Raw genomic sequence first — 14,999 nt, 5'->3', positions numbered from 1 at the left:
CCCACTGTGCGCCGTGTCAAAGCATATACAGCTGATGTAAATTGGCCGTTGTGTTCGACTTTGTGCAGTCCGATCCCACGCTTGCCAATTCGGAGATTATCATATTACGAACAGAATAAAAAGTGACAGCGTCCCGCTGAAAAACAACGCCGAAGCCCAAATTGATTCCAGACGTGTATTTTCACAAGCAATAAATTCTTGGGGTGAAGTATTTATTCTTTTTTTTTTTTTTTTATAAATTATTTTGCAAACCAAATAAAAGGAACCTAGTGGTGAATAAATATAATGCGGTAAACCAATACACGCTATTTTACTTTGTTCATGGAATATTTCAAAACATGAATTTTTTTAGGTTTTATTAAAAGGAAATAACATATCGCCCGTGATATCAGTTTGGTGACGAGAGGCATCCGTGTAGACAATACAATTTTTTTTTAATATATTTTTTTTATCATCACTTCATTCACTGACAGCAAATTGTGGATTTGGTTTGAAGATATGGTTTGGCCAAATTTTCGAATCTTTTGTGTGTGTGCCCAAACAAATCTGAAACTTGTCGCTGATAGTTTGCAGCAATTTGTTTTTTGTTTTTTTGTGGAAATTGCTGTGTGTGTGTGTCCAACGTTTGCCACACTGGTCAAGGCACGTAATAAGTCTTATGGGAAGCACCTTTGCAGCCCGGCTCGGTTTTGTAGTCCATTGTCGTTCATTCCTGGTCATAGAGATTTTTTGGTTCCTTTGGAAGCAGACTTCTTTCAATAAATAACACAAATATATCCATACGTATAGATTTAGATCAACATGTATAAACTACATGCATTTCATATAATTTAAATAACTTATATATACAGTTCCCCTTCACACCCTGACTCGGATGAGTTCCTCCAAAACAGCAAGGCTGCAACCAGCTCGCGGATTTGCAGCATGAAAGTGGACCCAGGTCTTTCTTCAGTCGTTTTCGATGGCCACCAAAGTGCACGATCCCGTGGCGGAGAGCTGGAAACGGAACGTCGGTCGGGAGGTTTACGTCCTGTGACGTTTTCTGGACAGTGCGCAAACGCAGGAGGTGTCGATGCGTATCCACCTCCAGCCGACCGAATTGCGAACCTGCGTCAGCGCCCGCACGTAAGTCTGCGTGGTCTTACACTGGGAGTTCCAGTTCTTGTCGTCGATGCCCCGACAGCCTCCCTTAAAAGGTCGAGGGGTCCGACAGCGCGTCTCGTAAAAGTATTGTTTAATATCCTGCGCCGCGCTGGTTTTAATTTTGTCCAAAACGGTGACCGGGGTCCCCCTGGTGTCCACCGCTTGAGTTTTATCAGTCACCCACTGGCTCTCGCTGTCGCACACCGAATATTCCCCGCGATAACTCTTGTGCTCCGTGTAGCGCTTCTTCCGGGTCTTGTTTACGGACCTCTCGCCCATCAGTCCGCCGCTCACAAAGTCGTCCGCCATGTACAGCGGCGGCGGTTGCAGCGGCGCCCGGTCGCTCAGCAGCACCCGGGGCGAATTAAAGCGCTTGTGCTGCCTCAGTAGCTCCGAGTTCAACATCATCACCTGGCCCTCGCCGCCCCGGCCAGCCTCCTCCCTCCAGTGCTCCGCGTCGCCGTCGGCACTGAGGAGAGGCGGCAGCGCGTCCCGGTGCTCCACGTCCCGGCTTTTCCCCTGCTGGCTTTGGTTCCCCCGGTTCTTCCCCCTGGTCAGGTCAGCCTGGAGAAGCTGTATGATGAGGGAGTTTAAAGGATCCGGACTTGTCGGCGGGAGCTGTTGCTGCTGCTGTTGTTGTTGCCCCTGGCGACTGTTGTCCATGTTGGTTGCCTGGATACCATAGAGGTACACGAGGACCATCATGTAGAGCAGGATGGACATCACTAGATTCACCTGTAAGATCTGCAAAGACAGACAGGAAGAGAGCAAGTTTGAGAACTCCAAATAGTCATTTTGTTGTGATGTTTGAATTCTCCCCAAGATGAAACTTCACGTCAGCTGACAACCTTACACCATGTCAGAGACGGTTTCGACTACACGTGCTCGTTTCCGTTGCAAATTAAGCCTTGGAAGTAAAAAACACCCCAGGGTACAATCCTCCACTTCTTGAAAGAAACATCGTTTACCCCAAAAGGACTTTGAAAACATTGCATGACATTCGAAAAAAAAATAGCATTGATAATAAAAGTTAAAAAAAACCCAAACAGACGTAAAAAGATGTCACATTTTCAGCCCCATCATTTCAGAGCCACAAATTGACTTCACTGTTTTCTACCCCCCCAACACACATGCCGATCAGGCGCCATTCCGCCTCCCCGACGACCCTTTCCATCGCTCTCGCCCCGCAGTCTTATTTTATCTTCCCCTATTGGCCTCATTGATAAGCGCTTCACTCAAGGCTATACAGCTGTTTTGTTCAAAACCCCGGAATTCTCTTGACGTCACGTGGACACGCTCTTCCTTTCACAATTACACACACCCTCAAGTTCTGCTATATTTCCATGCACATATCACATTAAATACCCATTTTAATTTCCTCTAGTATAATGATAACTTGCCAAAAGCAGCGATGGGATCTAATCTGATTTCATTGTTCAAGAAATGACAAGAGTACTCACTGAACGGCCGATAACGAGCACGATTATCCTAAACCTTGCTTTCCTGCGAAGACCAAATGCATTCTGTACATCCTGTAAATTACTCCTGTGGCAGGTTCGGGCAGGAAGAAGCATTTGACGCCTCGGGGAGCCCAAAGAGAATTCCTCGCATTCACAAAAGTTTTGCAAAGTTGCGTTTACCTTACGGTCGGCCTTTTGGTCACTAGTTGTTTTTTCTGCCTAGCCCTCGAAAGTAGGTGAGCCGGGGTTACTATGGCGACAGTTTATCGCGATCCGTTACAAGGATCGTGAAGCGCCCGTTGGTCATTTTGTCAAATCATGTCAAATCGTGACATGTCATAGGCATCGTCGGAAAAATGCTTCGCCTCAAAGTGTCATGAAGTTGTAAACAGCATGAAATATGTTTACAAGAAGGTCATAATGCGCCTGTGAGACTTGCTCAAGGACAGTTTATTTTTTCATGTGACATTCAGATGGTTTTGCGGTCGATATAAAACCGGGCAAATCTGGATTGCTAAGTTTCGGGGGGCATTGTCTCGCGCCGCCGCAGTGCTCCATGTGATTTTTTTTTTTTTTTTTTGAATAATACTCATAATTTGTACTGGCTCCATCTTCTTCTGGTGTCTTGCCAATGATCTGGGCCGTTTCATCGATGGTGACAATTGAAAGTTTAATCGTGCAGATGTCCTCAAAGGCTTAAACCAGGCGGATTCGACAAGCGAATAAAAGTCAAATGGATCAAGTCAGATGACACGTCGGGGTGAATTGAAATCGTTAAAAAGATTTTTTTTTTTTTTTTTGATCAAGCGCTGTAATGAAGTGAAATTATCTTTTTGAAAATCTCGAGACTATGAAAGGAACACATTTTTATTTTCATGTTTAATATCCTGATGAAACATGTATTTGTTTGTTTGTCTTCCCTCCCGCTGTCTTTCATTGTCACTAAAATAAAAGCAAATGTCAGGCTAGGGCTTAATGACATTTTGTTTTTGTTTTTTATTTAAGTGTCAGCGTTAACCACACAAGTTCTTATCATGATTTCTCATCAAGCCTCAGAAAAGGATGTTTTGCTTTATATTAGAACTAAAGCGAAAAAGTTAATAACCAGTCACATCCAAATAAGTTTGTTTCATGTGGAGGTCTGCTTTGTTTTTATTAACTTTTATGAATACATTTCCCAGTTGCACCCGTAAGAATCTGATTAATGGATCGGATGCTTGATGGAAACCGCAATATTTTATGCTGACAATTCCCACACATGCTGTTAACGACAAAGCGGCTCATTCAAACAGCACAACAATTCACTTCTTTATATTCCGAGTGACGGCTTTACGCGGCCGTAAATATACATTCGTCACATGGTTGCAGCGTGACGCTGAACGTAAACGTTCGTCACAATGATGCAGCAGTGTTTAACAACTCTTGTGTCAAATAAAGCATCAAACTGAGATAAATATATGTTCGGTATCTAAAAATAACTTCACTTAATAAAGTCTTGTTCAGCTTCATGTTGACAAATAATTCAAAACGCCATAGCTGGGCTTAACCCATGGTGTCAGTCTCGCGGCGATGAGCTATAAATATTTGAACAGATATAACCACACTCACGGGCATGTATTCTTTATCCTCTGCAAAAAACAAGTCAACATCTCCATGCATTCATTACATCGCCCCCAGGAGGCCAAGGTGTAAATATCAAAAGTGTCCATTAAATTGTAGCAAACAGCATTTGATTCTTTATATTCTATTTCATACTGTTTTTATAAATTAAATTAAAAAATATATTTTTTTTTTATTTCAACAACACTGTTTGGTTTTGCAGGTTCTGATGGAATTGTCCAACCATTGCAGCACCTCTCCGGGACACGAAGGTAAGATCATTTTAATGAGTATATATAAATAAATATATAATAAAATATAATAAATAAAATAAAATATATATAATATAAATATAAAATTTTAATTATTTCAAATATACTTTTTTTTCCAAATTGAAATTTAGACCAAAGTAATTGAACTTGTGCGTTTGGCTATAAAGGGTAAAAGAGATTTGTCAGTCACGGTCGGAACGGCGTGCGCTCGGAGGCAGCCTCGTGTTTATTGGAGCCTTTCCATCACTGATATTAAATTAGGCGCGGCTATGAATTATAAACTACTTCTTGGAAATAAACCTCGAGCTTAAGAGTCCAAATAAACGACACACTGGGGGAGTAATCGGCATCACCTTTTAACGGCGGTGTGAATACGTTGATAGTATAGACCGGGCGGGCGCTTAGTGTCCAAGCTTTACAGGACAGTGTGCCAAAGCAGCAAATCCTCCCCGGGGATTTTCACCCCGCGGCGTCTGAGCGCTAATACTGCCCAGTCGACTCCAGATGTTTGTACGGCGAGAAAAATGTCAAGCATGGAGAAAAATGTCAAGCTCAAGGTCATGTTTGCGGCTCGTTTTTTTTTTTTTTTTTTTTTATCCTCCTAATGATCCTAATAATAAACAGCCCAGGAACGCTGAACAGCAACGCAAGAGTTACGAAGACAGAATTTGATACAGATCTACGTTTCGTCCTCCAACCTGCACAGGAGGTTGTCGAGCTCAGTTAAGAGGGAAGGGCAGAATTCCAATGATAATAGGGAATTTCGTTTCAGGAGCCTTCAGGCAGGTGAGTCATGGAGCTATTACGCCGTGACACAACTAGTTCGAGAGCGCAGGCGTCGCGGGTTGTTAGCGGTCATGCTAGCAACAGCTGATTTGATTGATTTCCGATCAAATGTTAGGACAGCTTTGTTTATAACACTTGTTTTTAAACGTCATTATGCATACCCTCTGTTCTTTGTTCCATGGAGAACATCCTGTTTAGAGATGAATCTTATGATACCAAATCTGATTTATTGCCACTTTTTCCCCCAATGACACGGTGTTGGAGTCTTGTCATGGAAATTTCGCCCTCCAACTGGTCATTTTATAATCACGCCACAATTAGCTGGCATGATTTGTATCCCCCCACCCCCCCAGCCCCTTATCATAAAAAAAAAAAACTGTTGTCAATGTGGTTAGTGATCAACAAATCTTTCCTTCTATGAACCAGTGAAATGTTTGGATGCTCCTGTAAGATCCTTCTCATGGTGTCCAACGGTTACAAAACAAATAGTTGTTCCGATGTCAGTGAGCTCGTAGACCTGTTTGCACTCACAGGAAGAGATCGTTCGAATCCAAACGAGCCGCGCGTGTGTATAAAACAGAGAGTACAGTTGATTCAGTATTATAAGCGAATCGCCCGCAGAGATCAGGCCAAGTTAATCCAGCGTCAAGCCTAATGGAATCACCTACACAAGAATAGACTTGTAAGGCTCTACAGTGGCTTTGACCTTCCTCAGTTGTGTGTATCTGTGTGTTTGTTGATAGTATTTTATCGTCTGCGGCCTCTGCACTTGTTAATCATCTGGACACGGGACAAACTCGAGGAGCACAACTGCTTCGCCACTTTCGAGACAAAGAACATGAATTCAAATGCAGGAATTTCTTTCTATAGAATTTTTTTTTTATATGGGGGGTTCTACCTGGAGTGAGTAGATGATTAACTGCCGAACGTTTTGTGCTGGGTGACCAAGTTTACTTTGACTTGACATTGGAACTGAGCACCTTTCTTCAAACTAATTATTTTTTGATTCCAGTGCCATGAAAAAAATGATTTCACATTTTGCTCTCGCAGATATATCACGCTTGAGCGTTTTGGATCAAGCCGATTTTGGACAACCCAAGTAAATGTGGAATCCAGTTTCTAAATGAAATACTGTCCTGTCAGTCAGACAAAGTGAAGTAAGCCAGAAGATGTCAAAAAGCAACGCATCATGCTTAGAGCGCTATGACGACTCATCCAGGAGTTCACAAAAGAACCCTGGATGGAATCCTGAGAATTTCAGGCCTTTCAGCAATAACACCGGGCGAAAATCGAATTCATAAGCAAGGCAAAAACCACTACTGACAAAAACAATACAAAGCCTTGGCTCACATTTGCCAATAAACATTTGGGTGATCGCCCAGACATTTTCACAAATAGTTTGTAAATATTTCCAAATAGAAAAACACTTTGGTCTGCGGCAGCTCTGTTACTTAAGGACCTCGACAAAGTCCAGACTTGAATCCAATTCAGATTTTTTGTATTACCGATTCTGTGACGAGTCATTCAAAATTGCTTTTTTTTTTTTAATATATAGGCTGGGATATTTTTTTACAATAATAAATTAAACCATTTAGGAACTCCATTTCATAATTACTTGGGCAGTCTTTATGTGATATTCAAATCAAACAAGAGTGTGGTGACTGAGGAAAAAAAAAAGATCTGGAGGGATCCAACTCTTTTTCATGGTACTGTATATTTAGCAGTCACATCTGAAGAATGTCCTGAGGCCCAGGAACTCCTGGAACAGCTTTAATAAATTAATTTTACTAAGTGCAAGCAAACAATCGCATTAAAATGAGAAAATCAGTAATTGTTCATTGTTGATAGATCCTTATCAAAAAAAGTTGGTAGCAGAGCAAGCCGAACTGAGCGCACATGATCCACCTCAAAATGCGAAAAACAATAGATGATAGCCAAGTTTCCGCTCGGAAAAGCGCCTCGATACAGGATGCAGTGCCGTTGTTCTTCTTATGATCCCCGAATGAGATATTATACGATACTTCATTTGAGGTTTTAATTTTCCGTGTAGCCCTAATCAATCAATCAATATCAGGCAAGTTCCGTAGAGATCTAAAAAGTTGAAAACGTGTTGTGACAAAGACTTGTTAAAGTGAATCATATATTTCTCACCGCCAAAGTGCGAAGATTGTTTTATTTTATAACCTGCAATGTAGCTGACAACTTGGCTTAACTTAGCTAAAATGGCAACGACTGCTTAACATTAGCCTCAAGGCTAGATAGCGATTAGCATGCTAGGAGTCAGCTGCCATTCCGCTAATCAAAGAATCATGTACAGCAACAATATTTCCGAACTCTGTGTTACTTCGGAGTGCTCGACTAAAACGTCAACATTTAAACCGTGTTGTAGTACAGTATACTGTAAGCCCGTCGTGCGTTTGATTTAATGGGCCCCTGACCGAATGTAAACAATAAGACCAAATAATTCTGATGAGTTGCACATGTCGGTCCAATTCTTCTCATCCCACTCTCCGGCGGGACCGCACGAGTCGGACTTTCACTTTGTTCTCCCACTGACTAATAAAACGGAGATGCGTGGGCAGATGCACATTAGGGCGGATCTCCTTGTCGAATGCATTTGCGACATATTCGCCAACATTGCGAGGAGTTTTATCAGAGTCACATTTAGGGTTCAATATTTAGCTTCATTGCAGAGATTAAAGTTAGGATTAGTTTTATTTTAAGGTTCGGGTTAAAACCAAATGGCAGGACAAGCAAGGATTAGGTGTGTGCGTGTGCGCCTGTGTGTGTGCGCTTGTGTGCGGTTGACACACTGGGCAGCGACTTGTGCCCGCCGGCCATTCGAGCGTCTGTCAGTTCAAATATCAAAGCGGCCACTAACCAGACTAACACGTTGCCACAGATCACCGACGGGCATCTCGTGGCACTTTGACAGATCCGCCACTGTGCTGCCAACTCACTAACCAAGTCCGCGCTTGTATACACTTGCTAACAATCGTTCCAAAGTCGACTCGGATTCGGTCGCTAGGCGAGACAGATGCTTCAAAGTGAAATGCTATAGAATTCAGGAGTCCATTTATCAGCGTTATTCCGCCGCTCTTATCAGCAGGTCGCAGAGGGCGCGTTTTGAAAGTGGAAAGACAAAAGATGAATGGGGATGTTGAAAACTGGGGCCGGTTAAAAGAAAAATGAGGTCCGTAAATATCAGGGCAGCAAAAGTGAGGGAGATAAAGTCAATGATTCCAAACAGAGGGCGTAGATTAGCGGGTCGGAACCGAAGTGCCGGGAATGCGTAAGATCACCTCGGAACCGTCTGATCGCTATCAGCGCTTCCCGTCCGTCCCGATCAATAGAGCAAAGACGCTGCTCATTATTCACTTTTTAACGTCATAGTTACGTGTTAAGATAAACGCGAGCAATAACTCACGTCGTACGTTTCTTCGCCCATCGTGCCGCGCGATCGCCCGATCCGCGCGGCATGCGTTTAATCAAACACTCGTACAAGCCGTAAGAATGCGCCTCGTATAAACACTCTGCGAAAAAGGATAAACAATGACGGGGGCCGGCGGGGCTCCGAAAATTACAACCGCATAAGATGAAAGGAAACAACTCGATCCAAGCACCGCCGATGTCTTTAGTCGGCGAAGACGATCGGAAGACGATAGGGTTCAAAGGTCAAAGCCCATCAAGGTATTCTCTCGTCTGACAACTTAAATTCCAACACTCCCGTATCTCGACGTCTTCCCAGGAGAGCCTCGCGAATCCGAGCAGCGCTCTCACGGAAGAGACAGAAACAAAAAACAGACATTGGAGGAAAATTCTTCTCCTTCTCGTCTTTTGTTGCGAAACCGGTACAGTGGCAACCTGATCGCTACTGTAAAATCTGGACTCATGATTTTGGGTCCAGATCGCTATCAACACGCTTTTTTTTTTTAGTTTACACAGCTAAGTGTCCGCTCTTGCAAGCAAAAGCAAACTATTAAGACTCTTGGGAAGATGTGACGACTCCTTCCAAAGTCAACATTTCAGGGAGATGGGCTCGAGAAGCGAGCCGGGATTTTGAACATGGCCGTTTTGCTAACTCCAGCAGCATGGCAAAAAAAATTGTCAACAAATCGACGCAGCTGTCGCCCAAAAACGAGTTGGCATCTTTTTCGCCGGGGCCTATAAAGTCGACATATGTAGCACTGGCGCATGCCTGGTCTCCTAATTCCCCTCACCCTGCTGCTCGCTTGCATGGCACAGGCGGGAGGGCATCCAATCCGCCGCTGCAACAGCTGTTCTCCAGCCCCCTTGCACGCGGACAAGCGCTCGAGTCGACTCTCAGCGGAGGAAAAAAAAAAAATGCGGCCAAACCCTCACACCTGCATCGCCAAGCCGTCGCGCCGACACGTTTCCGAACTTTACACTTTGACAAACTTTCCCAAAAGAAGCCATTTTTTTTATTATTATAAAGTGAATATATGAGCAAGTCGACAAGGCTTCACGCCTCCCAAAATGCAAGCTGGACCACATCAGCTCGTTCCACTCCCTCGAACACGTCCGCACGCCTTTCCTCACAGCTCCAGGGGACGCTCACAATATTTATGCGCAACTTTTCGAAACCCAACCCCTCTTACCTGCACAAAAGACACGGGGGGGGGGGGGAATCTCTCCTCCCTCTCATTTGTGCTTTTTGCATTGGCCCAGAGTAGCTTTTTAAATACATAACGTGCGTTGTACAAAAAAAAAAAAAAAAGGTCAATATTTACTCTGCAGCCCTTCAAAGATTCGAACGCCGCCTTCGGTGCCAAGTTCAGTTCCGCCACTTGAAGACGAGCAGAGTTCTAATTTTTCCATTTGATTTATTTCTTTTGAATCAGTAACCAAAGTTAGTCCTCCTACCGTAATAAAGGTAACCATAGCAACGGCCGGTTAGTATCCAACAGAGTCGACATGAAGGTGATTTAATTCTTGGACAGAATCCTCTGGCGAAAAACTTCTCTCTCACTCAGGAGGGCTGCCGAGCGCCTTCGCACCACCGCCGCCACACTGCTTCTGGAAGGAAGGAAGGAGAGGATCAGGGTGTGCGTAATTCTCGCTCTCCCGCTCTCTTCCTCTCTCTTTCTCCCCCCCCCCTCTTTTCTCACCCCTTTCCAACATAATCTACACACACTCTCCGATGCAGGACAGATGGCTCTCGGCTGCTATACCTGGAGTTCGACTTCCAATTTGGAAATGCACATTGTGTAAACATGAAAAAATATATATTTTATTGACATATTTTCCGCGGTGCGATAACAGTCGAGTCGAAGTCAATTAATCGATTCCGGCGAACCGGTTTCACGTCAAGACATATTTTGACAGACAGGCGAGAATAAATGACAAATATCTCATCGCATGTTTTGTAGCGACGGCTAAGTTGCTGACGGACGGACGAGATTTTATTATAATAATAATGTATATAATATAATAATTTTTTTTGGGCTCAATCAACCCTCGTTTTTTAACATCCAGGGCGTGCAAATGCGACTAAATATATTGTTGGAAAATTCCCGCCATGACAAAGCATTCATCGTACATCACGAGAGCTCCCTGTTTCGGCGTCCCTTTTGCCAGCGTCATCCTTGTAGCGTGCGTTGCATTTTTAATGTCCACAACGCCAATGCTTTTCTTCACGCAGCCCCTCGGGCTCGCCGCATGATGCCTAGCTGAGTAATTATTTTCCTGGACCAAAAAAGTGAAATCATCAAATATGAAAGCAGCAAGGCAAAGGGGGGGGAGCAAGAAAAGACTAGTCAGCTGACAAATGAAACTATGACTCAGAAAAGATGACGAGAAGTCTGATGTTGGATGAAAGAGCAAATTGGATGGCGCTTTTTGATTTTGAAATCGCCCGGGCCTCACCAGAAAGAAGTAAATTTTGAAACGGGAGATTAAATTCATCTTTGTTTGCATCGAGAACAATGGCGGCGATAAACAGCAGACACGCTTCCTATTGAAGTCATTGTCGGGCGCATCGTTTACGTCAGACAAGACTCCGATAATTAATCAGCCAACAAATACGAGGACAATGGCAAATTAACAGGGAACGTGTTTGCAGTGTACACAAGAGAGCCAGCAAAGGCTAGCCAACTTAATTTCGGCGCTGATGGAAGGCGAGGTGATTTCCTCCGCTCCATTTTTCAGAGCAAACGCGTGGATGATAATCAGAGCAGAAGACTGCATTATTTATCCTACACTCTTATCTGGGAGAGAGAAGCATTAGGAGGGAATCGCGGATGGAGGGAAGGTGTAACGGTGGAAATGAGCAAGGTTAATAAAGCCTCTTGAATTTTTCAAGTCGGAATAAAGTGCTTTGACGTCATGAAAAATCCAAGCTTTTTTTTTTTTTATTGCTCAGCAGGGTGTGTCCTTGTGAATTTCAGAGCATTTTTATCATAACATTTTATTTATTAAAAAATTGATACAACAATTTTTGGGGGGGGATTAAAGTTGAAATTGCCATTTTTGTTTCACCCAGCTTTTTTTTTTTTACAAGCAACTTTCCCCGATTTAGCAATTGACTTTGCTGTGTCACTTTTTCACGACTCAGCATCCCTCCGTGACGTCCCCACACGGCACTAACCTTTACACCATTTCCAAACAGGGCGTTGCGAACAAACCTACCCTGAGTCAATAAAGTTCGCGTCGGATGAAAAGAAAAAGGAAAAAGTAGAAGCTCAGCCAAGCCTCTGTTTGGATGATGCGTATATCCAACTGTTCTACACACAACATCCATTATGCATATTTCCCATCAATTATTTGCTCCAAATTAAATAGATGCTTTTCTCCGTGAAAAATACATGAAAGCAGCCAAAGGTGTTTCCTTGCCTTTGACCTACTTTCTACTAGTTACAAATTCCCGCATAGAAAGTGGTTAACGTTGTGTTAACAACAAAAAAAAAAGGACAAAGTACTCGTGGTGGGTTAGGGTTAGGGTTAATGGAAAAAGGGCTTTCCCTACTACTATGTTAATAGCAACAAGTAGCTACAAGTAGCCGTCAATTTACAGTAGTTGAGCGATGTTGTCATAACTCTGTCTTGATAATGATGCTTCCTGTTTTAGTCTGGAAAATATTTACTGTGGTGAGAGCATACATCAGACTTGTTTTCACAACGATAATTCACAAGTAAGCGGACATTCTGCCATTTTTCTGTGCCATTTGTTTTATGGACCGGTTGCTTTTGGCTTCACGTATCGGGGCCGAGTTTTTTTTTTTTTACTGGTGTCTGGGTCGGGTTCCCACTTTCATGGATCATCGCTCGGCGGCGACACACAAAAGCATCACACACAAGTCGGGATTTTTTTAAAATTGAAACAAGAGGAGATCATTTCAGAAGACATGATTGCGAGAAACTAGAGAGGATAAGAAGTTTGCGGATAGCGGATGGCAAAGGACGAGGATAGAAAAGGAAGGTTAACTCAAGGTCGCAGGTTCGGTTTACTTGCCAAATACAAGAGAAAGGAGATTTTTTTTTTTTTCTCCGTGTTTGTTTGAGAGAGAGAGAGAAGGTGTGTGTGGAAGAGAGTTTCTGGGTTAGATTGCCCGGTCAGATAAGTCCACGAACAACTCTCGGATTGTCGAAGGAATGTAACACAAGAGTAAGTGCTCTAATAAATAAAAGCCTTTCAACAAAAAAAAAAAAAAGGTAGAGGCAACTGTAAAGAAAGGGAGGGGGGAGGAAGTGTGTGAAGCAACAGCGAGTCGTAAACATTTCATTGGGGAGTTTCTAAAATGCATCTCCGAGAAGATACGGCGATTATTCCGCTTTGTATGTGATGGATGAATGAAGCGTGTAATCCTCAACAGATGCATTCACTTGATGGTCCGGCATGTTGCGTAATCTGATTTGCAGGAAGCAATACCGACTCGTATTCAGTAGCGGAATGAAATTGTCAATATTACTGAGGATGGAAAAAGGAATTTATTTTTTTTTCAAAATTGTAACATGCATAGGTCACATGACACCTTCACCGCACAAAAGCGCCTGTCACGTCGACCCCCTTTGAAGAGGAAGACGGACGTCACCTCGGGGTGAGCGATGGCGGCCATCTGCGGCAGGGTGGGGACGACGTTAAACCTTTTGCTAATCTGCACCTTTTTTCGTATCCAATTTAATAACACGGTACAATGAGGGTGAAAAAAAAATTATATCTGTTAAAGATGACATGTTTGGAGTAAGTTGATCCGCACACAAAAGTTCAAGGCGGCGGAGAAAGGAATGCGACGGCTTTTATTGTTGACTCAACTTTCCATCTCTTGTTCACTCAGTCAAGGTTTCATCCGCTGGAGGGTCTTCGACAAAGACGAGGAGGAAGGGGGGCGGGGTTAAAGGGTCTAAGGCAACACCCAGATTATGTTGTTGCTGAGACGGCGTGTTGATTACTTTTTTTTTTTTGAAGTGTATCGTGTCATCCTTGGTAACAGATCAAACATCTCTGCCAACATTCCCTCCGATCCAGAGGAAGGAAACGATAGCGTGCGTGGCATGTATACTTCGACGTCGGGCAAGTCGAGGCGGCGTGCTGAAATTAGCCATAATTGACATCTTTGTATCGCTCGGATCAGACCTGAAGTGGATTTTACTTGTGGAGGCCAAACCAGCTGCGCTATTTATCTCCACAGGGGATTTTCATTATTTCCGGACATGATGTACCAGCACCGAAATTGGCATCTGCTCGTATTTGGTTTTGCAGTGGAGAAGTTAACACCAAAAAAAAAAAAAAAATGCTTAAGCGTATTTTTAGACATGGAATTTGTCAGGATTACAATACACCAGGTGACTAATATTTTTTTTCATACTTTTAAGGCACTCCAGTGTTTTCTTTGCGCCTCATTAACTGTCAAGTTGTGCCCTCCGCACTGTTTGCTTTAAGATGAGCTTTACCCAGTTTATTTTCTTTGCGCAAGGAATTTCCCCCTTTTTTTTTTTACCCCTCGCTGCTGAAAAGACACCAGATTGAAATACTGACCTTATTTGCACAGTGAACATTTTTTCAGCACCCGAATTCCCCAAAGCCGAGGAACGCACCAAAATAATTTCTGCGTGTTAAATGGATCAATCCAGAAAACAGCAACAATCAAATCATCCTGTTTGTTATTTCTGCGCATGTGTGTCAGTAATTGCAATTGATATTTTTCAACTTTGACCTTTGGGACCGCTTGTTCTGTCAGTTAAGATTTCTGTCTTTGCCTCGCTTTCACGTCATACACGACCACCAGACGGTAACCGCTCGACTAACCCGAACCACTGACCCAAACCCCCCCCCCCCATGGGATTAGGTCAGACTTTTCCCAAGCAACTTTCTGTACATCAGTTATGTCCGAAAAATACACTACCACACGTCACGTCACATTTACTGTACCGCTGAGGTCATTGCAATAAACGCCCAATGACTTAAATGAAGAGTTCAGGAGTTAAACCTTCCCCAGGTGGTGATCACAAGCTAACTGACCCAAGACTTTCTTTTGACCCTGCCGGACCACACCAACTCATTGACCCCCCTGGGCTCATATTTCGGCTTTGTTATAGTCTGCCTGTGAGCTTTTTGTGACCTCACACTTTCATTTCCCACCAATTATTTTGTTCAGTTGTCAATCAAAGATAAAAAAATGCAAAAGTATTTTTTTATTTTATTTTGATCAGTAAAGTAGGACTCAAACAAGCTCTCTCGTGTTTGTGTGTGTGTGTCACACACAAACTCAGTGAGAGCGCC

The 14,999-nt window shown here is 43.3% G+C and overlaps 2 protein-coding genes across 4 annotated transcripts in view; one reads left to right on the top strand and one right to left on the bottom strand.

Moving 5' to 3' along the window:
* The window catches only part of LOC148379290 (uncharacterized), a 28,869-nt gene that overhangs the window by 5,032 nt on the left and 8,838 nt on the right, over positions 1–14,999 (top strand). For 2 of the 3 annotated variants that reach the window (XM_088366378.1, XM_088366377.1), the window contains exon 4: positions 4,426–4,474. In XM_088366378.1, the coding sequence (XP_088222504.1) occupies positions 4,426–4,474 (49 nt within the window). Of the gene's footprint in view, positions 1–4,425; positions 4,475–13,239; positions 13,408–14,999 lie in introns of those variants that run through there. The other variant, XM_088366379.1, reaches the window with a different exon arrangement.
* Positions 162–10,287, bottom strand: ntf3 (neurotrophin 3). The gene is made up of 2 exons (XM_088366366.1): positions 10,145–10,287; positions 162–1,887 (listed from the first exon to the last, which is right to left on the bottom strand). Exons 1-2 carry the CDS (start codon positions 10,160–10,162, stop codon positions 1,024–1,026), a joined length of 882 nt encoding a protein of 293 aa, XP_088222492.1. The 5' UTR covers positions 10,163–10,287; the 3' UTR covers positions 162–1,023.

The sequence above is a fragment of the Syngnathus floridae genome, chromosome 22 (genome assembly GCF_059516105.1).
Source record: "Syngnathus floridae isolate MCC-2025c chromosome 22, RoL_Sflo_1.0, whole genome shotgun sequence".
Taxonomy (NCBI): Eukaryota; Metazoa; Chordata; class Actinopteri; order Syngnathiformes; family Syngnathidae; genus Syngnathus; species Syngnathus floridae.
The sequence above is the reverse complement of the archived record's forward strand: the minus strand, read 5'-3'. Positions and strand labels throughout refer to the sequence as shown.